General features: G+C 40.5%; 1 protein-coding gene across 1 annotated transcript; it reads right to left on the bottom strand.

Moving 5' to 3' along the window:
• Positions 1–1759: 1759 nt before the first annotated feature.
• On the bottom strand, positions 1760–22591 carry rimbp2a (RIMS binding protein 2a). Its single transcript, XM_043221737.1, is given in 25 exon segments — positions 1760–2702; positions 2788–2859; positions 2959–3056; positions 4500–4668; positions 4749–4914; positions 6409–6511; positions 6514–6537; positions 6825–6933; positions 7023–7169; positions 7298–7453; positions 8495–8610; positions 8613–8892; positions 8894–9015; positions 9018–9077; positions 9080–9383; positions 9735–9886; positions 11457–12257; positions 12548–12657; positions 15629–15708; positions 16468–16619; positions 17274–17397; positions 17399–17452; positions 19162–19212; positions 20886–20990; positions 22567–22591. Coding segments are annotated over 24 exon segments (3729 nt in total). The 5' UTR covers positions 20988–20990; positions 22567–22591; the 3' UTR covers positions 1760–2525.
• Positions 22592–23309: the final 718 nt, after the last annotated feature.

Raw genomic sequence — 23309 nt, 5'->3', positions numbered from 1 at the left:
GTGGCATGTTAATGTGAAAGCTGTTTAGATTTGTGTGTGAGTGTGTGTGTGTGTGTGTGTGTGTGTGTGTGTGAGAAAAAAATCACCATAGACTTTATGAAACACTGGGATTGGTTGTTTCCCCTTTGAGAGAGAAATCTGTATGCTGTTGTAGCCATATGAATTTGAAATCAATCTCATACTTTTACTTTGAGAACTTTTGAGCAGTTTCTTCCCCTTAGAGAGCAGTCCTTTTTCTTTTTAGATGCCAGGTCTCGTGGACCCCTGGCAGGGCTCAGCGGCCTGACTGGGCCAGCGGGAAGCAAAGGACGCACAGTGGGAGGCGGGTCTTCCAGGAGCGGAGCCGGCACTGTACTTTCCACGGAACCTAATGAAACATCCACGGGGAAGGAAAATTGTGGGATATTATACAGCAAGACTATATTTTGCCTTATTATCTGCCTTCTTCACACATAGCAGTCCAGCTTCTAAGGTTTAAAAGAAATGATCTCAGACTAGAAGAATGCCAAGAAAGTAAGAGCAAAAAATTATATTACTACTCACAGATTGGATCTCTAGAGAAAAGGCAGATAATATGGTTGGTTCCTGAATTAACATGAGCGTTTCATTAAATTTCTTCTTGCCTGCTAATACAGATACGAAATGTGAAAACATTCCTTTAATTAATTTGTGTTTGAATTTTTTTTAAGAGAAACCTCAAAGGGTGAGGGAATTTTATATTATAAAACGGCATCAAAATAGACAGACCTAACAGCACAAGGACTCCACACAACACGGGGAACCAACTGCAGATACCATACAAGTCTAATGCACTGGCATATATATATGTATATATAGTATATATATATATATATATATATATATATATATATATATATATATATATATATATATATATATATATATATATATAAGTTTAACAAATAAATAACCATTTGAATGAATAAACATTAATAAAGGAACAGTTTACCCAAAAATGAAAAATTAGCTCATTATCAATCAACACTATAAGAATGTTTCAACATGTATGAGTTTGTATGAATTCATGATTAGATTTGGGAAAATAATTGCGTTATATCACTTGCTCAGTGAATGGGTGCTATCAGAAAGACAGTCCAAGCCTCTGATAAAAGCATCACAATAATCCACAAGTAATCCACTTTACTCCATGCCATCAAAAAATAGCCAAAGGATCCATAATGCATACACTTCATCCAGTGAAAAAGTGATGATTAGTTGTAATGTGTATTATTGTGTTTTCATCAGCTGCTTGGACTCTCATTTTGATGGGACCCATGCAGTTCAGAAGGACCACTGGGAACGTTAAGCCAATTTTCTCCAGATCTGTTACAATAAAGAAACTAATTCTTCAACATCTTGGATGGTCAGAGGGTGAGTAAACACATTTTCATTTGAGGGTGAACTATTCCTTTAAGCAAATATATATCTAAAACAAAATGTATATTTATAGGACAACAGATCATTGTTATTCAGCTAATTGTTATATATAAAGGCAGTATAGCAGGAAATCCCAATTATATAATTTATCCATAAAATGCATTAAAAATCTGTACATAAAATCCCATGCATGAGACTGATCACTGGTATCCCCAGTTGCTCAACTTACCTAGCAAGACAAAAGTCTGCTAGGACGGAAATGAACAATATTCCTCAGCTTTTTTTTTTTGGCAAAGCCGGTGGGAAAAAGGAAATTAGAATGCAGCAACATCATAAAAAAACCACATCAATTATGAGGAGAAAAAAAACAACAACACCACATACACAAAAACAAACATAAGTATTCACTAAATGTCCACTAGCAAAAATACATATTTGTTTTGGTTTTTCATTTATTTCAATTTATTGTAATTACATCATGAATGATATTATTTTAGTCTCTCAGAAAGAGATGGAATGAGTATAATATATGTTCTGCTAGTTCATACGATCTGAAAAATAGAGTTTTTTGACAATGTGCAATATACAAAAAAAAGAAACAAAGCCTCCTCAAAGAAACACAACATTTGGGGTAATGTAGTTTACTTTTTATATAAAAGCTACAGGTCTGTCCTGGAAAAAACAGGCATGCGTCAACTACGTGAGTTTCCAAATCAGTCTTTTAACAGGGTCACAAATCACGAGCCACAGACCCTATGGACTTCACAAAGCACTTTGACTAATGCAAACATCTTCACTTAAGTAGGGTTTTGTGTTTCAGTGCAAAAATGCTTTATGCTTTATTCATAGTCCGGCGCAGGAATGGAATTTGGCCTTTTCCACAGTCCTCTGGCGACCCTCTACGAACATTCGCTTTCTTAATAGAGTCACGTTTGTACCTGTCTCTCTATATGCTCTCAAAAATAGGCTCTGTTTGCAGTGGGCTTTGCTTCTCCCTTTCCTAGAGCAAGAAAGGTTGGACTGGAAATCACCACCACGGTCACATAACGAAAAAACAAACAAGCACAAGAAAACACAGAGACGGCGAGTGGACCGAAACTCAAACGGAGGATGAATGGACACAGGGCCTAGCGCTGAGAACGGCGATGGTGTACCCGTTTGGTCTCTGGGCGCGGTGCCGGTACCGGATTGGACTCGTCCTGACCGTGGTGAGAGGGAGTGTCCGTCAGATAGACCTCCACGTCATCAGGCACTTCTTCGAGAAAATTGGATGGAACCAAGCCCCGATGTCCATTAAGCTCACCCTAAAAGCCAAAAACCAAAACACAATAGTGCTGCAGGCTCAGAATAAAGCAGCGTGAGCGCTCTCAGCACAACAATGAGACTTACGTAATAGAAGCCGTCTTCATCTATATCCCCAAAAACAGCAATGATATCGCCAGCACAGAAAGTCAGTTCAGCCTGCCACAGAAAGCACATAATCAGCAACTCTACAGACGTGCCCGTTCAGCAGATTGAGAACATAAATACAAATATGCGAGTTGCGAATGCATTTAATACCTCAACGTCCACGTTTGGGGAGCTCTCTCTGGGGTCGTAGTCGTACAGGGCAACCATTCGTCTTGTGGCCACTGGGTGGCGACCTCTCCTATTTTGTTCTGTTGAAGGAGAACGAAAGCAAAAAGTTGCCAAATATATATTTTTATTCTTTTTGCCATTATGATGTCATCTAGTTACATTTAACTATTTTCAATTGAAAGCAGTCGGCAACACTAAGAACATCTGACTGATTGCTGATAGCTGTGGGTCCCAAGAACAGGTTTGAAAACCACTGGTCTAGATAGTTGCTGCTGGTAAAAAAGGTAGCCATGCATTCAGTATTCAAACAAAGTAGAAAAAAAACACTTTTGGGAAGCAACATACAATGATATAAACTATTTATGATTTATATGTCATTTGGTTTCAGTAAGATTTTAGTTAAAAGAAATAAATGAAAGGTTTTAGGCTTATTCAGACCAAGGACGATAACTATGTACAAATCTAATTGTAAAATAATAGAAGGCCAGATAGCTATAACATTAAGAACAGAGAGGAACGAAATCATTGGAATAACTTTCACATAAGGCTGGCCGATATACCGCTAGATGAGAACCAGTAGAAATTTGTAACTGCCTTTTAATGGAGGCTACATACTCACGTCACACTGATTTACTACATGGTCAAAATGTATAGTTTCAAGTGATTTTAACCTGTTGAAACAAATTAGCTGTGAATAAGAACTAAATTCCCTATATGCATCTTGTCTGAGAATCATTTCTGAGTGCAGAACATGAGAGGTATGTGCAAGTGAAGAACTGAACAGAGTTATTTTTGGTGCTTTATAGGCCTTGGACGGTTAAATACATCAAACGTTTATGAATCTAGGATCATTTCAGTTGTATTGCTGTCGATGGACGGTCAGATGGCCGTCTGATTGCTTTACAAATATCTTAATTTGTATTCCGAAGATGAACAAAGGTCTTATACGTTTGGAAAGACATGAGGTGAGTAATTAATGACTTGGTTTTCATTTTGGGGTAAACTAACCCTTTGAAGAGCAGTCTAATAATCCTGCTGTCTGTCATTCATGTTAAACAAACAACTAAAGACAGAAGATCACTGCTCTGGACTTAACCAGTTTTGTAACTTTAGTAAGAAGAAATCTATATTTAATTTACACAGTGAATAATATGCAGCGTTTGATTAATTTTATACAATGCATGTAGCATTCTTAATTAGTTTTTTGTCCTATTCCTTGTAATTAGTTTCTTATTCTCATTTAATCGCTGACAGTTTACTTGTTTTCAGTGAGCTTTGTCATACTGACAAACAATATCAAATTTTTTGCTATCATAAAGACCTTATTTAAAGCAAAAATAACTATATCGTTATATGGTGTTACAGTGAAATAAAATGACTCATATCATGATACAAGTTTTTTGGCATATCGTCCACTTTCACAGCAATATTTTTTTCAGCTAACAAAGATGAAAAGTTTTCAAATCTTCTATTTTTGTAGCGTTATATTAGCTGTAGAGGCATCTGACATGGAAAACACCTACCTATTCTGTCTACAGGAGTGTTGAGAGGGAGGAATCCCTGTTTCATGAGCTGCTCCATAGTTTCATCATCCTCAGCACGGATTTCCGACACCATGTTACAGGGAATAAGTCCAGACCTGCCACGGATCTCTCCACGATAAAAGCCATCATTATCCTTATCCCCATACACCTTAAACACACAGACAGAAGGATGCTGAAACAATGAGCGGGCCATTTAACAACAGGTCATTAACACCAGCTGAGCTATACCTTGATTATCTGTCCCTCTTTAAAAGGGAGCTCCTCATCAGCTGCATCAGGGTTAGGGGACATGGAGAGAGGGTCATAGTCAAAGAGTGCCACAAAGACTCGAAACGGGTCCTCTTGCTCAGATTCATCATAATAAGGGGGAGAGCGCGGCCGTTCCGGTATCCATCTAAAACGAAAAGAAGGGTAAAAACCATGATGTCTAATAGGCAGGAATAATTGGCATGGATAGCTGGATAGCCACGTTCCTGCAGTGTGATATTTTTATATAACCATTTTGATTATTGTATATTAACTAATAATGCTGCTTCTATTAATCGAGTGATTACATGTCAAAAAAAAGGAAAAAAGAGTCAGCAAAATTGCTTCATATTATATTAATTGAAACCGTTTTCTATTTTATTATATCTTTTAAAATGTAATTTACTGCCGTGATGCAAAACTAAATTATTAGCAAACATTTTTTGAAAACTGTGATAAACAAATAATACATTTCAGGATTCTTTGAAAATAAATATGAAGTTCAAAAGAAATTTTTAGTAAGAAATATCTTTACTCTCTCTTTTGTACATTGCAAAGTACATATTTCGAAAAAATCATGTTTTAATATGTACTGTACAAACCTAATGTTATTATTTAGATCAACTATCAAAATATGGCTGTCCACTTTTCTTGGAGTAAAAGCAGTATACAATATGCATGTCTTTAAGTTCAAGCATTCAGGACTTTTTAATGATGGGCATACAAACATCCAAAGGATTTAAAGCAACTAATTAACAGCATACAAGTTCTCATCTCTGTATATTACAACAGACAATATGAATAAGCATGCAGTTCAGTCCAATGGAGTGAAATTCCTCTCCATACTTGCACAATCCATTTATTTGCCAAACACATCTTGGGTGAGTTGAAGAAAACAGACATTTCTTACAGTAATGTGATGGTTATGATGTGTGTCACTGTTTGTGTTTGCCAGTGTGTGTGGGTGTGTGGTGATTGGGAGTGAAACACCCATATGGCAGCCAATTACAGATGAGCAGCAAGCCAAACATGAAGCTCACTGACACACACACACACACACACACACACACACACACACACACACACACACAGAGAGGGGGAGAGAGGAGCACACACAGTCTGAGCTACTGTAAACCATGCAGAGTTCTGGATCCGAGAAAGACCCATCAGATGGGGCACATTAGCCCCGGATAAAACTACACCTGTTTCCTTTTGTCCCTGCCGCAACTCTGAAGCTGTGCTCGATTGTGACTCCAACATGCCCAATATGCATTCCACACAGTTGCCTTTGCAGTCGATGCCAAGGAACCGCTTTGCGTTCTCTTCCTGGTCAACCGTTTCGTACATACATATTCGTTGGCATTCGTTCGGTGCGATGCCGCTCCCTTTAACTTTCACCATTAAGTCATGCATGGCCAAAGTAAAAGTATGATTGTGGTCAGGTTGAAAAGAGGAGGGGGGTTTGGCAGGCATCCATTGGTGGGGCAGTGCAAAGGGGAGGAGCATTCTCTGTGCAAACATGTTGCTATTGGTGCCATCTTACAGCACCGCTTCCAACACAAGCTTCCATCTTGGTGCAGTCCAGTGCAGATTCATGCGTTTGGCCATTTTTCGTTATCCTCGAACCTCACTCTAAATGCACGTACCATAAGGAGGCCTGCGTCCCCCGTGCCTTCGGGAGGACCATGTCCTGTGTCGCGCTACACTGCCATAGTAAACATCCTCCTTGACCGGAGAGAGGTTCCTTCACTGTTACTCTCAGTGGTTATCTCTGAGGGAAACACCAATCAGAGAGTCGTTATATCATGCGAAGGCTGTTCTGCGTCAACCTGCCCAGGCTGGAGACGCCTAACTACTCTAGCATTTAATCGATTTAAAAATTCAGAGAGGGTTATAATGATTGAAAGCAACAGGATATGGTTATGGTTGGAACACACAGTGGCGGTCTGGAACACATTGACAAGTGAATAGTTCAGACATAGAAAATGTGGAGCAGGAGGACAGACAGGCCCTGAACGCAAGTCTCAGACTCCTGTCTCTTACTGGGAGAGCACTGACCAATGGATGGGACCGTGAGGGGTCGGCGCTGAGGTTGAGGACCTCTGTGAGATGGCTTCCGGTATGATTCCCGATCCAGCTGACTCGAAGATGGAGTGCTGCCTCCGGTCTTGAATCGGGAAGAAACCAAACTAGTTAAAGCCATGCAAACCAGGATGTCACTGGGTTATTGTGAGATGTCTTCCCTTTTTGAAATACCTTGGGTGCATTGTGGGAGTTTCGTCGCCTGCCTTCTTCGTGCTGCATTTCAGAATACAACTCCTCCTCGTCTTCTTCCATGATATCCGAGAGGTCCGAGCCTCGACTGCTCTCTGTATGATACTCTTCGCTGTGACTGTAATGAGACTGTGAAATGCAGATTGTCAGAAAAAAAAGAAAACATAAACTAATACAACAAACCTAAACATTCAATGCTGACATTTGCCTCTTATGCCTGTTGTTGTGTGGTAAGGCAATCACTTCAACTGCCATACCTGCCTGCCCAGCTCTGAGCCCCTGAGGAAGTCATCCACAGATGCTCCTCTTCTGCGGGCCTGATAGCTTTCCTCATCCTCTTCCTCATCTGAATTTTGAGAGTGAAACCCTGGCTTCTCCTCTCCATCTAAATATATTAAAGTACTTTCAGAAATCTTAATAAAGAAATCTGACAGTTATGCTGAGGTTAAGTACTGACAAGATAGCTAATCTTCTGTATGCTCATTAACTCTTTAAGAGTTGTTATTTGCACATAATAACCCTAGAATGCATAAAGGATCAATCCTGCCCCATTAGGATGTTATGATGATCGTTTTTAATAAATAACTTGACAAATTGTATTTTCATAGAAGTCAAATATAAGCCTCAGCAAAATAGTTGTATATTTATTAATGGTTTCAAAAAAACTACCCCTAGTCTTTGAAAAGGGGGTCAGAATGACATTGTGTGTGTATATATATATATAAACAATAATAATAATAATAATAGTAATAATGCATTCTTGATTAAAAAGTTCACAAAATGATATATTTTCTAAATAATCATTCATTAAAATAAAATACAATTAATAAAGTCAGCAAATTCTCACACATAAACATCAGTTTTAATTAATGTAAGGTACAACGAAAATAACAAATGAACTTTACTCAAAGGTTTAAACATATAAGATCAAATTAATAATTGTTAAAGTATATAATCCTAAATTATTTCATTACACTTAAAGGGATAGTTCACGCACAAAAATGTAAACAGCGTCATAATTTAGAGTTTCAAATGCAGTTGACTTTGGTTAATTTAAGTTAAAATACTTTAAATGAGAGGTTTTCGTTCCTCAAAGTCCAGGTAGCCAAAACCTAGAACATCCATATGTATTATATGCTGAATTTTCTTTTGGGTGAACTATCCTTTTAAATAAATAAATATTTATTTATTTATTTAAAATGATTATGTATATATATATATATATATATATATATATATATATATATATATATATATATATATATATATATAAACACAATTTTTTTTTATAGTTTTCTTTATTATATATAAATTTTAATTAAATTACCATTTCAAAAAAAATTACTTTGCTATGGGTCATTTTGACCCCCATTATTCAAGTTTCTTGAATCATGCATTCTAGGGTTAAAGCTGCAGCTACTTTATATAGCATGCTTTTTGCTAACTTGACTCACCCGTCCACTTTCTGCAGCCACTCTTTGGGCTGCCTCTCGGGCAATAGCCTTGGCCACAGTGTCAGGAATGAGTGTACCCCTGGGTTGGGGAAGGATCCTTTGAGGTGATGGGAGCAGCGGTTTGGGCAGGCCGGAGCATCCAGGGTGTGTCCATGTGGCAGGCCTGTGGGCATGCCTGATGGGGAGCAGCCAGGCTCCCATGGCTGAGGTGGGCCTCCTCCATGATGATGCATTCCTGGCCCTGGCTCTTTGGTTTCCAGTTCTCTGGCACTTAGTGGTCTTTGGGACTGGGGAAGGGGTAGTTGGGGAATGTGAGGCTGGGGCATTGGGATTGTTGGTTGGGGTTGAAGCATGGGGATGGCCGGTTGGGGTTGAGGCATGGCCATGGGCTGTTGGGGGCTGAGGCATAGGCATGGGTGGCTGGGGTTGGGGCATGGGCATGGATGTCTGAGGCTGGGGCATTGGGATGGTGGGCTGGGGTTGAGGGATGGGGTGTGGTGGTAAAGGCTGGAGGTGGGGTGAGAGGGTTGTGTGGGATGGGGCATACGATGGGGATGGAGATGAGATGGGGGCTGGTTGGGGCGAACGGAAGGGGTTGGAGATGGGTGGGTTGTTGTGGTCCAGGGTGAGGAGGAAGGGTCCGAATTTGGGGATGAGGAGGCATTGGTTGGGACTGTTGGGGTGGGAGAGATGATTGCATGTGGTGAGAGGGAGGAAGGGTTTTAGGAAGAGGCACCAGCAGGTGGTTTGGAATGACGGCGGCATGGGAGTCTTGAGATTCCCCTTGTGCTGATAAAGTCCTGACAATAACCTCATGGGCCTCCAAGCACTGGAGACGGTTCAGTTCTACTGCGGCATAATCTGCCAGTGGATACAACACCTCAGCAATCTGAAACAGTATTAGTATAGGTGTTAAGATGACATCAAATTTACAGTTATTTTGCGAGCAAAATTTGGTCATTTAAATAGGAAACGCACCATTTAAATCAAACGTCTCCTCATGAATCATTTAAATAACATTACAAAAAACTGTTAGTGTAAGAAAGTTCCATCACCTAATATCACCATAATCAATTTATTCAAGTGTTTAGATTCAGCCAGCTCTACCAACAGAGGGCATCAGTATCACTTTTTGATAAAAATAGGTCTTGATGACTCTTGTTTAGCCTTCATGCGGTCCAGAACTGTTCTGTCATATAAACATCACCAGATATGACTGCTGATGCATGCAGATTCTTACCCTCTGACCCTTAGTGCAGACTGCGTAGCCAATGACATTTGCACCATTGGAGGTTCCCATGGGTGTCATTGGAGGGGGCTTCCAACGAACTTGGAGGACTCCTGGGGCTTGTCCACACTGGACCTGGACTTCTTGAGGAGGCAGAGGGGGTCCTGGGGAGGGACAGATAACCACTAGTTAGTTACAGTAACATACCTCACAGTAGAGACATGATGTTTAGAAAGGATTGGGTTCATTGCGTTTATTTGCTTAAACTCAAGTGTACAGTAATATGGACTTTTCAACAGCTTCATAGCTGGATAATGCTATAAGGGCAAGCATTACTTCTAAGTGCCTGAGCATTTCAGCTAATTAATTAATCCAATTAGCCTCACTAAACTCATTTCTGTTGCCTTTGACTATTTTAAGTAGAGTGTTGTGCTAATCAGAACAACAAAAATAGCGTTTTTTCTGTTTTTTTACATCTCAAGGGAGATTGAGTGTGCTATTAGGGTCTGATATGTGTGTCAGCCTGATTTTTGGTTTAATTAAGATTTGAACAATTCTGACATTGATTCTTATAATCCCAAAATAAATTTTCAGTGGGTATGGGAAAATCTGTTTGTTCAACATTTCCCATCACTGCATTCTGCTGAACTTAACTGTACAGTTTAGACCATGTTCTTAACTTTACAATTAAATATTTGTAATGTAGTCACTGCAAAATAATGGATGCACAATAATGGACAACATTTGAGTTATCCTTACAAGCTGCAAGCAGCATTCATCTACTACTAACATACAGCTTTCTGACCCTCCATAGACAGAAAGGCCCTCAATGATCAAGGCACAGAAACATAGGAAGTAGGACATTGTTTAAATAGTCTGTGTGACATGAATGGCTCAACCACAATTTTATGAAGCTGTAAGAAAGTTTTTTCATGCATTGAGCTGCGCCTTGCTTACATTCTGATTGCAATCATTTCCAAAATGGTGCTATAGGGTGATGTGGAGGAAAATCATTTTTAAATTGTCATTCTTTTTGTACAGAGCCCCACAAATGTAATGCAGTAAAAATATAAGAAATCATGCACACCATTACTAGTTTGTTTCTCCGATTTGCAAAATCTTGCGCACCATTTAGCCTACTATTTTTTTTTTGCATGTTATGTGTGGTCCATCTCCATACTTTTTGTTTTAGAACAAAAAAGTATTGTAGCTTCATAAAATTATAGTGGAACCACTGGTATCAGATAAACTATTTTAACAATATCCTCCTTATTACGTTTCTGTGCCTTGATCATGCTAAGACCCTTGCTGTCTAGGCAGCGTCAGAAAGCTCTCAGACTTCACCAAAAATTCCTTAATTTGTATACTAAAGATGAAAAAACGCCTTACGGATTTAGAAGGACATGACGGTAATTAATGTAATTATTGACAGCATTTTCTTTTTTGGGTGAACTGTCCTTTTAAGTGAATGCAAAAAATGCAGTGAAGAAGTGTAGATTGATTCATAAACAAATTACTTTTATGAACTAGTTCTTTTAAGTGAATTAAAAACACACAATGCATGACAATGCAGACAGACGCACAAATGACTCTTGCAATACGATTCTATTAAGTGTAGTTTGAGCTGGTTCATTGAATTGTTAATTAAAAACAGCATTATCAGAGATACACTTTATAAATGAAATACGTTTAATATTGGTGCGATATTTGAACAAATATAGATCTGAATCTCACCTGCAGCTTGGGTACAGAACTCCACTCCAGCCTCTCTTTTCTCTCTCTGTTCCAGAGGCATGTGCCAGGGTACCTGGTGAGGTTTGGCCAACACTTTTACTTTATACACTGTGGCGGCCTTCAGGTTTACAAAACGCAGTTTGTAAGAGCATGGCTTCACCACAGCGTGCTCCACGCCATCTAAATACACAACATGGGCGTAGTTACTATTACTGGGCAGCCACGAAAGCTCAGCAGCGTCACGTAAAATATCATCCATGCGCAAACCGGTGGGCGCCACCACAACATTGCGGCCCACCAGCAAGGTGCAGCGCAACTCATCAGAGAGCCCCCTGTCCGTCACGCTCTGTACTGACACGCGGTATGTGCAGGCAGCCAGGTCCAGCTTTTCGAGAAGCAGTTTGGTCCTCCCTCCAAACGGCACAGAGGAGCGTACTTCCCCATCCACTAAGATATTGTAGCCGTTGATGTTGCCCCAGCCGAGGGGCACTTGAGGCGCTTCCCAGGCCACTATCACACTTCTCGCCAGCTGTTTGATCAGGTTGATCTTCCTGGGGTAAGGCACGATGTCATCACTCAGTTCCTCTCCATCCAGAGCGCCTGTCCCATTGCTGCAGTGACCGAGGGCATCAGTGCTAAGGCTGTCGAGAGGAGCGCCTCCATCTATGGTCACCAGGCTCAGACAGCTCTGCTCCAGCCTGCCCTGCTCCTCTCCACCCTCGATAGATGGCTTTTCCTTGTCCTGGACAAACTCCACAAAATTAGAGGGAACCAGGCCACGCTGGCCATCCAATAGCTCTCCTGGAACAAACAGAAATAGAAAGATCTCATAAGCTGCGGCAGATCTCATTACATAAAATGTAATTGTGATGCATTCTGTAAGCATATCATTTTAATACATGCTGCCAGGTGATGCTTACAGACTAAATTCACTCTTAGTCATCTGTGTCAATTACTTATGTCCATTAGCAATTAAGTTGTTGGGATTTTTTTATTATTGGAAATTCAATTGGAGAGTTGTTTTTTTTATGAAAATTCTTAGTTCTTTCTACAATAAGAATTACACCTCTCATATCATAACTCATAATTACCTTCATAAAATCCATCATCGTCCATGTTTCCATATACGTACAAATACTTCCCTGCCACAAGAGGGAGCTCTGCTTCTGGATGCTCGTTTGGTCCATCATAGGGATTATAACTGGATCAGAGAGTGAGAGGGAAAAAAAACCTAAGAATTAAGCGAAATATAAAAACATACATTTATAAATATGCGTATGTATTATTTGAGTTCACTGCCGTTCAAATTGTTAAAGACAGTAAAAATGTATTTTAATGTTTTGTATATTAATTACACTTTAAATTCTCTAATGCTGAAATAGGCAGATTAAGGCAGATTTTTTTATTGAAAAATATGTTTACTGGTGCAGTCTAACAATTGTGATTAATCGCATTTAAAATAAAAGCTTTGATTTACATTATATATGTGTGTACTGTGTATATTTATAAATAGATATGAAAATAACTATACAAACATACAGTATATATTTTGAAAAATTTACATTTACACAGGATGGTTTTTCTTTTTAGGATTCTATGATATCTAGACATTTTAATTTGAAAATAGAAATCTTTTGGAACACATAAACATCTTTACTGTTACTTTGATTTAATGCATCCTGGCATAATAAAAATAAAAAATTCTCAAATTAACAAACAAAAAACCTTACTGGTAACAACCTGTCACGGGTGTGAAAGGCAGGCGAGCAAACAACGAGTTTAAACGAAAACAAAAAGGCTTTAATCCACTCGGGGATGAAATAAACAATATACAGGCAGACAGGCAGGCAGATAAACAGGACAACATCACACGCAAATACGGACGAGATCGGACACACGGAACTGAAAACACAGGACTTAAGTACACAGGGAAATTAACTAACTTAACACGACACAGCTGATGACAATGATATAATTAACATTGAGGAAGGCAGGGCACAGGGAGCACATGGCACGAGGCGAAAACATAAACAAAGTCCGGAGAACGTGACATTACACCCCCTCCCGGAAGGTGCGTCCTCGCACCTAAAGAGGAACAACAAAAACAAAATGTCTGGGAACTGGAGGTACAGGATCTTGGGAGGAGGTTCTGGTGGAGGGCGGCCCCAGGAGGGGGTAAACAGACAGTCCAGGGAGGAACAGACGGAGGGAGGAGCCAGGGAGAAGAAAGGAGGAGTCCGGAGCAGGAGGAGATCCAGAGCCCAGCTATGGTGGTCCACGGTGGAGTCGACGGAGGGAGGAGCCATGGAGGAGGAGTGACCATCGACTCCATGGGGCCGACCGGCGGCGGTGGAGCAGTTGGCGGAGAGACTGAGGCAAAGACGGAGAGCCGAAGAGCCAGGGTGACGTCGAGGCGCTGGAGGTCGAGGCGGCGCCGCAGGCCGGCGACTGACACGGAGACGGGGGCGGGAAGGACGCGCGGAGCCAGAGCGACTGAGGACTGAGGTGAAGCCGGAGGAAGGAGGAGCCTGACAGAGCCGGTGGGATGGAGGGACGAGGTGAAGCCGGAGGAGAGGAATCCCGAGGCGACGGATGGTCGGCGACAGACCAAGGCGGAGCCGGGGGCGATGGAGCCTGGTGGAGCTGGTGGACTGACGGACCACGGTGGAGAGGAGGAGCTAGGAGCCCAGGGGAGCCGGCGGGTCTACGAGCCGAGGAGGAGTCTGGGTCTCGGAGGCAGGACGGCGAGGCGAGGATCCTTCACCTCGCGGCGACGGAGACCGGCAGACCCGTGGCGAGCTCCAGTTGGAGAGCTGAGGGTGGCGCAGGGCCGCTGGGATCCATCGTCGTTGTGTGACAAGGGTGGGAGGGAGGGAAAACAGGGAGCGCACTGGCGCGGGCACTGGAGGAGCGCCGCGGCGCGGGCACTGGAGGCGCGCGCGGGCGCGGGCACTGGAGGAGCGCGCGTGGCGCGGGCACGGGAGGGAGCGCGCGGCGCTGGCACGGAGGGAGCGCACGGCGCGGGCATCGGACGGAGCGCGCGCAGGCGCGGGCATCGGGACGGAGCGCGCGGCGCGCGGGCGCGGACGGAGCGCCGCAGCGCGGGCACGGACGGAGCGCCGCGAGGCGCGGGCACGGGAGGCGAGCGCACGTGGCGCGGGCAATGGAGGGAGTTTTTGGGGATCCAGCAGCCCTAGGTGGGGAATCAGCTCACCCTCAGCCGATGTGCACTGGGCGGAGCTCCACTCCGCGCTCTTGTTGCAGTCGGCTCGCTCCACCGTGGTGAGCTCTGTTGCTGGCTCGCCCACCTGGTCTGGCGTATTCGGCTCGGGTCCTGTTACGCTCCACGGCTCGGTCGCTCTCTCTGGCGATGGGTCCGTGGACACGCTCGACTCCGCCCCCGTGTCAGCGGTGGGCTCAGGCTGGGGCTCGACCACACGGTGAAGGGATGAGCTGGGCTCTGGATCCTGAGTGGGGCTGGTGTCGGTGTCCTCCAGCGCAACAGTCATTGGTGAATTGCAGGACACCAGCACCCACTCGATGTAAGCGGCGACGCTCTCTCGAGGGCCGTCTCGGACAGCTTCGCTCGTGTGGTGGTGTTTAATCCTCGGCAGTGGATCGAGCAGAGGAAGCTGTCCGGGTAGCGCGAGTCGTTCGCGAGGCGAGAAGTCCTTCGTATAACCTCGAGAAGCGATCCTCCTGCTCCAGCAGGAGGATGAGGAAGTTGGGAGTCGTTATGCGGGAATACATGACCACAAAATAAAAGAAATAATCGCGCTAAAACTGTACTTTTTTATGCGGTCCGATCTTCTGTCACGGGTGTGAAAGGCAGGCGAGCAAACAACGAGTTTAAGCGAAACAAAAAGGCTTTAATCCACTCGGGGATGAAATAAACAATATACAGGCAGACAGGCAGGCAGATAAGCGGGACAACATCACACGCAAATACGGACGAGATCGGACACACGGAACTGAAAACACAGGACTTAAGTACACAGGGAAATTAACTAACTTAACACGACACAGCTGATGACAATGATATAATTAACATTGAGGAAGGCAGGGCACAGGGAGCACATGGCACGAGACGAAAACATAAACAAAGTCCGGAGAACGTGACACAACCCTTGTGTATATATATATATATAGGATATAAGAGGTAAGAAATATACCTGTATCGGGCAGTGCAGAGACGGACCTGGCCTGTGTATCTTGTCTTGGTCCTCGGAGCTGGGCTCACTTCATCATCCATCTACAGACAGAGAAAATCAGCTGACACACTTGATCCTGATCTGTAAATTCCACTCTAAAGTGAATGTACTATGCCAGGGTTTGTGCGAGGATCATTACATAACATCTATTTTTTTCCAGTCCTGCTCCCAATGTGCACAGTGCATACATGTGTTCATGGATGATTTGATTCATGTCTGATTAAGTTCCCAGAGAGAACATGATTATTACCTATTTGCACTGATGTCAATCTCATACCCAGGGAAAATATAAAACTGAAGTGTATCATTTCTTTGGCGGTCACCAAACTGAAGTGCAAAAACAGAGTTTTTTTCTATTGTCAACGGTTGAGCCAGTATTGCTGTGTTGAGCTGCCTGAAACGCTCAAATGTCTTTTGATAGCAGCATCAAGTCTTTACACAATGCGGTATTTTTGCAAAATCAACATATAAATGGTTTACAGTTAAAAGGGAAGACAATATTTTAAGATCAAAAACAATTTCACACTTCACTTAAATATTAAATTATTTATTTGACTCCATACTTTGGGCATCTGTTTTCACAAACAACTGACTTTTCTTCCTAAAGCATCAGACAATCTTCAGCATCTGATATGAGGTCAATTATGGATCTAATTATAGAGAGAGAGAGACCAATTATAAAAGCATGAAATGAGCACATTTCTTTTCTCTTGAGTAAAATGCAGACAGATAAACAGATACTGTTGTCTGCTCGAGGCAACGGGTAACCGAATGATCACAGTGTAGCTGAGGCGCATGACAAACCTCTGAGAGGATGCTTGCATGGGGCTGCTGGAGCGACTCTGGGTTTGAACGGTGGGTTTGACCGACAGCTGCTCCGGCTTGTCTCTCTTGTGTTGCTGTACTATGGGCAGTTCTGAGACCAGTGGAGATCCGTCAGATCTCTCATCACCTGGAAGCACGAGTTATAATGGAGATCGGTGACTTTGCTCACTCAACAATAGGATGGATCTAAACTAATGGATTTAAATAACTGTGCTGTGTTTATTTTATATATTAATGTTATGCGTTAAGAATATATGATTTACTTGTGTAAGCATGTATTACATAAATAATAATAAGTGATGACATCTGTAAAAATTAAATAATTATTAAACACATCTCTAGAGGTTAATGGTAATAAGGTCTAGCTTATGGTGATTGTATTTAGGGTTCGATATTCAAATTCATAGAAGTTGTGTTTTTTTATAAGTATCATAAACTTTTGTTGGACACAAAGCTTGTTTTCTGCAATAATTAAAAAAATTGTGGAAAACAATGGAAAAATCCTACTGGGGTTTATAACGGAAATTAAATTATGTTTTGTAGCACTCTATTTAGTGAAAAATATTCTGCATTCTGAATTTTCTCCCTTACAAAAAGCATGATTTTACATTGGTAAATGAACGTATGAGATAAAAAAGACATTCTTATTTAAATTAGGGGCTTTTAAGAAATGCCTGAAATTCTAGAAAGGTGTTATAAAACTGCTCACAACATTCTGAAATGTCTGTGGTTCATGTGGGAGAAGATACACCCCCATCTGTTTGAAAAATGCTTTACTCACTTTTTTCGACCTGGCGCTGCAGGCTTTTGTAACTGTTGCACAAGTTTTTCTCCTGTGAGTCAGTGTTGAGTGTATCCTCCACGTCTGACCCCAGGTGATATTTCTCCAGCTCTTTCGACAAAAATATTGCACTGCTCACTCTGTGTCCGGCATTTCTGCTCTAAGTCATGAACCTTGACCTTTGAGAGTCAGGGTAAAGAATATACCAGAAGAAGGAAATACACAAACGATGAAATACAAACATTCATATCACACACATGAATAAAAACACTGATGAGATACACTGAACTGCAGCAGCAGTTGTCAAATGGTTTTGTTATAGGAACCAACAATTGCAGGATTACACTCAACAATATGCAAAATTACTAACACATCAAAGCTGAAAATAAAAACTGTATATATAGCAGCATAGTGATTACCAGCCTAAAATATCAAACAAAAACTGGGTAAAATACAGCACTAAAACCCATGCTATTAGACATATGATCCAGCATTATATACATTTGTGACAAAATGCAGTTTGATTCACAATGCACAGCCTGTAACAATAACAACATGTTAATGGAATATTTTTTTCCTCTATTAGAAGCCTATTTTTTCTGATATCCAAGGAGGATACAGAAAATGTAAAGATAATGATAGTTTTGGCACGCATCCCTAGATTTAACTTGAAAACCTTAATTTTAGAACACTGTTTCATGCATGAGACACTGCACAAAACAGAGACACTTTTTAGTGGCAAAGGCATTAGAGGTTTAAATAACCTCTGTGTGTGTGTGTGTGTGTGTGTGTGTGTTTAAGTGCATTATCTAACCAGACCTTAATACTGATACAGTCACATAATTTCACCAGGTCCTAGTTTCACCCCAACAACAAAAGACCTGATGCGAAGACCTGACCTGATGGAAACCTGATGGAAACTTCATGTTATTTGCTAAACTTTCGCAGCAACAATTTACGGCCATGACGATGAGTGTAGCAGCAAAGGACACAAAATGATGCAATGATTTTAACGGGCTAGGTTATACAAAATGAAAATTCTGTCATTATTTACTCATCTCTCGTGACATTCATAAAGACTTAAATTTCAGTCTGTTCTTCTGATCTTTATAAATCTCAATGACCACTTTCATGATGCTTTTATAATGTTTTTTGTATCCTATATGAAGCCTCAATTTAGCCATATGGATTAAAATAAGAATAAATGAATTAAAAAAAAGTTTTGGAACGAGTAAATGATGACAAAAATTATTTCTGGGTGATTCATTATTTTAAAAGCGAATGAGGAAAAACAAATTGATATGGAATGTTACAAAAAATCTCTGAATGATTGAGTGTGTGTACCTGCATTTTGTCCATATGGCTCTGTTTAAACAGAAAAGGGGAAAAAATAAAATATATATATATATAAATAAATATAAATCAGAATGACAAGGATCAGAGATGAAAAATATCACAAAACAAACAAAATATTCAACTATGGAAAAAGGATAAACTGAATGGCTTGAAACAAAATCGCAAGATATAAAAAAATATATATATATATTAAAGATGAGAAAAGGCAAAAATTATGAAGGTCGTAAAAATAAAGAAACTCTGGAAGGACATCCCATAGGGGACACAAGTTCTCCACGAAAGTCAAACTGATAGTACGTGACAAGCAAAAGCTTCTCAGAATGGACTGACTGTCAGACACGGAGGTCTTTTATCAAACACATGAGGGGTCCAGACAGGTGGCATCGGTCCCTTCTATGTTTGTCAGATAATTTGGGTAGACAGTTTATTTTTGCACGAACAGCAGACTCTGCTGACCAAGCCAGGAGTGTAAATTAGGCTTTTCATAGTAGGATGCCATAGGACAGAAGGAAAGCAAGTAGATTATTTTTACCTCTAGCAAATGCACCACTTCTTCGTGCTCTTTTTCAGCTTCAGCCTGAACCTGAAAATAAGAGATAGCATATTTAGTGTATCTGTACAAATGCGATTCCATTCACTCAAAACCTGATGAACCCAAATCTCAGAAACCGACTGCAACATCAGTAGGACATTATAATTTCACATTGATGCTAAAAAAGATTTGCCAAGATTTGGTTGGCAAAGCTACTTCATCTAATTTCAGACAGATTTATTGATCCCAGAGGGGAAATTCAGTATTTGAAGGGCAAAACTGTGAGTCTCAGCTCAGAGCAGTCGCTCGTAAGTGAGTAAAATCATAATGAAAACTCTTTGTTTGTAGGCAAACAGGAAATTGAAAGATAGAAACAGGCTATGATTGCCATGCAAGTTGTAACAGCAAGTCATTTGTGCATATATTCCTGTGTCGTGTATGTTAGTGAGGTAAAAGCTCTGTCAAACCCCTCCTAGGATCTGCACTGATGCGGTGTCTTCTGTCGGCTCTAATTGCTTTGTTTGCCTGTCGCTGCTCCTTCCTGAAAGGCCGCAGACACAAAGAAAAGCAAACAGTTCTGCAGCCATGATCCTATTATATGTCTGCACTGATTTTATCCAGCCCTTCTATGCCATAATATCTATTGCTGCCATGTCAAAAGAATATTTCCTTATCCTTACGTCAATTTCTACGGAAGGACTGGAAAAAATTATGGTGTGTCACGATCATTAGATATGATACAATAAATAACAGATGAATAAGACGTCGCGGGGAACAGAACTGGTTTGTTGTAGTAACCTGCGCTGTAAAAAGCGTTCATTCTTGCTATTTACAATTTCATAGCTAGATGTTTTTAAAGCAATTTTTTTTTATATCATAAAGTTGTTTGATCTCATATGGTGTAATATAAAAGCCTGCAATAAAGCAGTTTGACCAAGGCTGCAATTCAGCACTGCAGTCTAATGCAAGAAGACGTGGTTATGAGAATTGCAAATGAAGCCGAACAAGAAGAGTGTGGTTTTGCAGGTAGTTTAGATGTAAAAACAACTTTGATATACACACGCAGCGTGTTTAGCGAACATTCGGACTGCTGAGAGCAGTGCTTAAATGTATATGTAAATATGCGCTGCAGGTTTTTCTCTCAATAACATAATAAACACACAACTAAGATGTCAGCGTTAAGATCTGATTATTGTGCTGCAGATGTTTGCACTAGCTCTGCAATCGGCACTATTTACATAACATCGTAGAAACTTTTTATTTCCTTTTTTTAATGAACATGCATTTCTGAGGAGCAAAAGACATCTTCATTGTCATGTTCAGTTAGAATTATAATTTGATTTTCTGCTATAAAGCAGCTCTATATTTAATATACAATAAAGAAAACGTATTACACATATAACTTAATGTTCATAACAACAAAAGATGCATAATTGAAACACTAATTAATCAATAAACAAATGTAAGCTTAGTCCATTAATTGTTCCCATAATAGTTGGATTAATCGATTATCAAAATTATCATTTGTTGCAGCCCTGCTAACAATTAAACAAAATGTTTTTCACATGTCTGCATAAATTACAAAATCACCGCTTGGTAGGATATTTTATATCAAAAAAGTGTTAAACATCAATTCAATAAATAAAAATCAACCCCTGGGACTTGTTATCCACACACAAACACACGTGTGTGCAGGTATGTTTGAGGTTCACTGAGGTGCTTACCTTCTGCAGAAGGTTGATCTCCTGCTGTCTGGAGTTGAGGAAAGCCAAGGCCTGCTCATGCTCTGCCTCCAGTTGCTGCCGCCGATCTGCAGCCTCTCGCATATGCTGAAGACAAGAAAAACAGAAAGAAGAGGGAAAAAAAGGAAACTAGAATTAGGACATGTGACAAACGTTTGTAGAAACTCCTGTTTTCTTAAAGATACATTGTGAAACAAACCGTTGATCACTGTTCTAATCTGCTGTTTTCTGGCTGTGACAAAGATCTGGGAAAAAGCATTATGAATAACCAACCACGCTTTAACAGACACATTAAGTACAATTGTGACAGTGAGAGATGACACCAACAGTCATTGATGGAGAAGCACTTGGTAAATACATCATGATCTGTGAAAACAGAGAAAATCAAGGACGCTTGCAATAAAAGCTGAAGAATAAAAAGCAATAAAGAATGTCTAATTGACTGTTTGTGGTTCAGGCTTCCTTTTCCTTTATTCAAGATGCAGTTAAACTGGACAGGAGTAGGGACTGAAGCATATCAGATGTGTTGTGAGGCTTAAAAGCTTAAGCTTATAAGGTCTAAGATCCATCTTTTCTCCCCATTTCTCTCACTGTTCTTATCTCCATCCTCTTCAAGGAGCTAAAGCCTCTTTTCTTTTCTTTGATGACTTCGTGGAGTTTTTAAACGTACATGCACACCTCACACACTCACATGTCTGTACACTCGATGCTTTGCATATTCAGTAAAACAGGCGCAGCTTAAGAGCTTTAACTGCATGCGAGGAAAACATTAATAAAAACACTGGGGTATTTTATCAAAACTATATTTTCTTTCAGGTTCCATTAAAAAAAGCTACGTATTGACATGAGGGTCAGTAATAACGGATGACAGCATTTTTAGGAACTATCCCTTTAAGAATTTAGGATTTAAAATAGATGACTTGCCCAGTGGAAAGTTCAAATGAAACATTTCAGACAGAAATTCAAGAAGCTCTATTTTTTCTTTAAAAGAAAATCTTTTATTTCAGTCCAGCTGCAGCAACACTATCTGGAACGATTACGCATTTCTGAGGAGCAAAAAAAAATCTTCAAACAACATCAAAAAGAATCCTGAAATTTTACGAGAACCTTGTTTTCTGCCCGACTGCAATAATAGTTCTACTTCTTTGTCTCGTATCATCTCTTCTGTAATCATTTATCACATAGTCAATAATAAAGGTAGGAGAGATAAATACATATTTCTCATTTCAAAGATGAGCCGTCGATTTCTTGTTATAAGAGCTTTCTTCCTCTCGAGACACATGACACAAGCAGTCAATAAAGCGACAAGTGCAGGAACACTTTTCATTGAACAATGAGTCAGCAACATGACGCTGACAGAAACAAGTCAGATAAATGAAACATCATTATCTCAGCTGGTATCAGTTTTTTCCTTTAAAAGCAAGACCCTGCCATTAGGAAATATGATCTTAAACGATGCAGATTGCTTATTACATATGAGAAAAGAAGTTTAATGATTTACTAATCAATTACAAGGATGTCTCTGTCCTCAAAACTCTTTCTAAATGGCTGGTGTTCTTAAGATTAAAGTTTGACAAGCATATCATCAAGATGTATTGATTGCTGGTTGGATTTGAATCGATAATCAAACTGCTATTTAACAAATATCCAACGCTGATCTTACCTTCAGGACCTGCTCTCAAGGTTCTCCAGTTTGTCTTGGAGCTGAGCCTTCTCCTGCCTGGCAGAGTCTCTCTTGACTCACACAACCAAAAGCCTTTCTGAGCTGATCATAGTCTGACTTTACCTACAGAGTAAAAGAGTTGAAACAAAATGAGGATAAATAAAACCATCCTAATTCACAAAAAAACAGTTAAACTTATATAACTGTCACGTAAACAATGAAAAGCAGAGTTAATAGAGGACCTTGGCCAGACTTCGGATGTTGGACATTTAATTATGACTACAACAAAAGGAAGAAAATGGCTGACTCTGCAACAGTGCTTGAATGCGCTTTACAAATAGACCGTGTGAGCATACAGCATGACGGACTGTGGGTCTAAGCAAAATATATTTTGAAACAAAATTAATCATTTTGAAAGATTATTTCAGTAGTTATTTTTCACGCTCATAAATGGTGCAGTGATTCTTTATAAGGTCTGAAACAACTCTCAATGCACTGTAGGCTATACAATAAAAATTCAGGTGATCTGTATCTAAGGCAACAGCTCTAAAAATAAAGATTCAGTGTTCAAAAATGTGTTTGACTTTACATTGACTCACAATGCTGACAGAGCCCAGAGAGAAACACAACCAATCACCTGATGAGCGCAGAAGAGGGTCAACTCAGGACACAGTCAAACAGAAATCCATCTACCAATCAAAATTTACCACTCAATATATCACACACTTGTGGCGGCATCATTC

The sequence above is a fragment of the Puntigrus tetrazona genome, chromosome 21 (genome assembly GCF_018831695.1).
Source record: "Puntigrus tetrazona isolate hp1 chromosome 21, ASM1883169v1, whole genome shotgun sequence".
Taxonomy (NCBI): Eukaryota; Metazoa; Chordata; class Actinopteri; order Cypriniformes; family Cyprinidae; genus Puntigrus; species Puntigrus tetrazona.
This window is presented reverse-complemented; position numbering and strand designations above follow the sequence as displayed.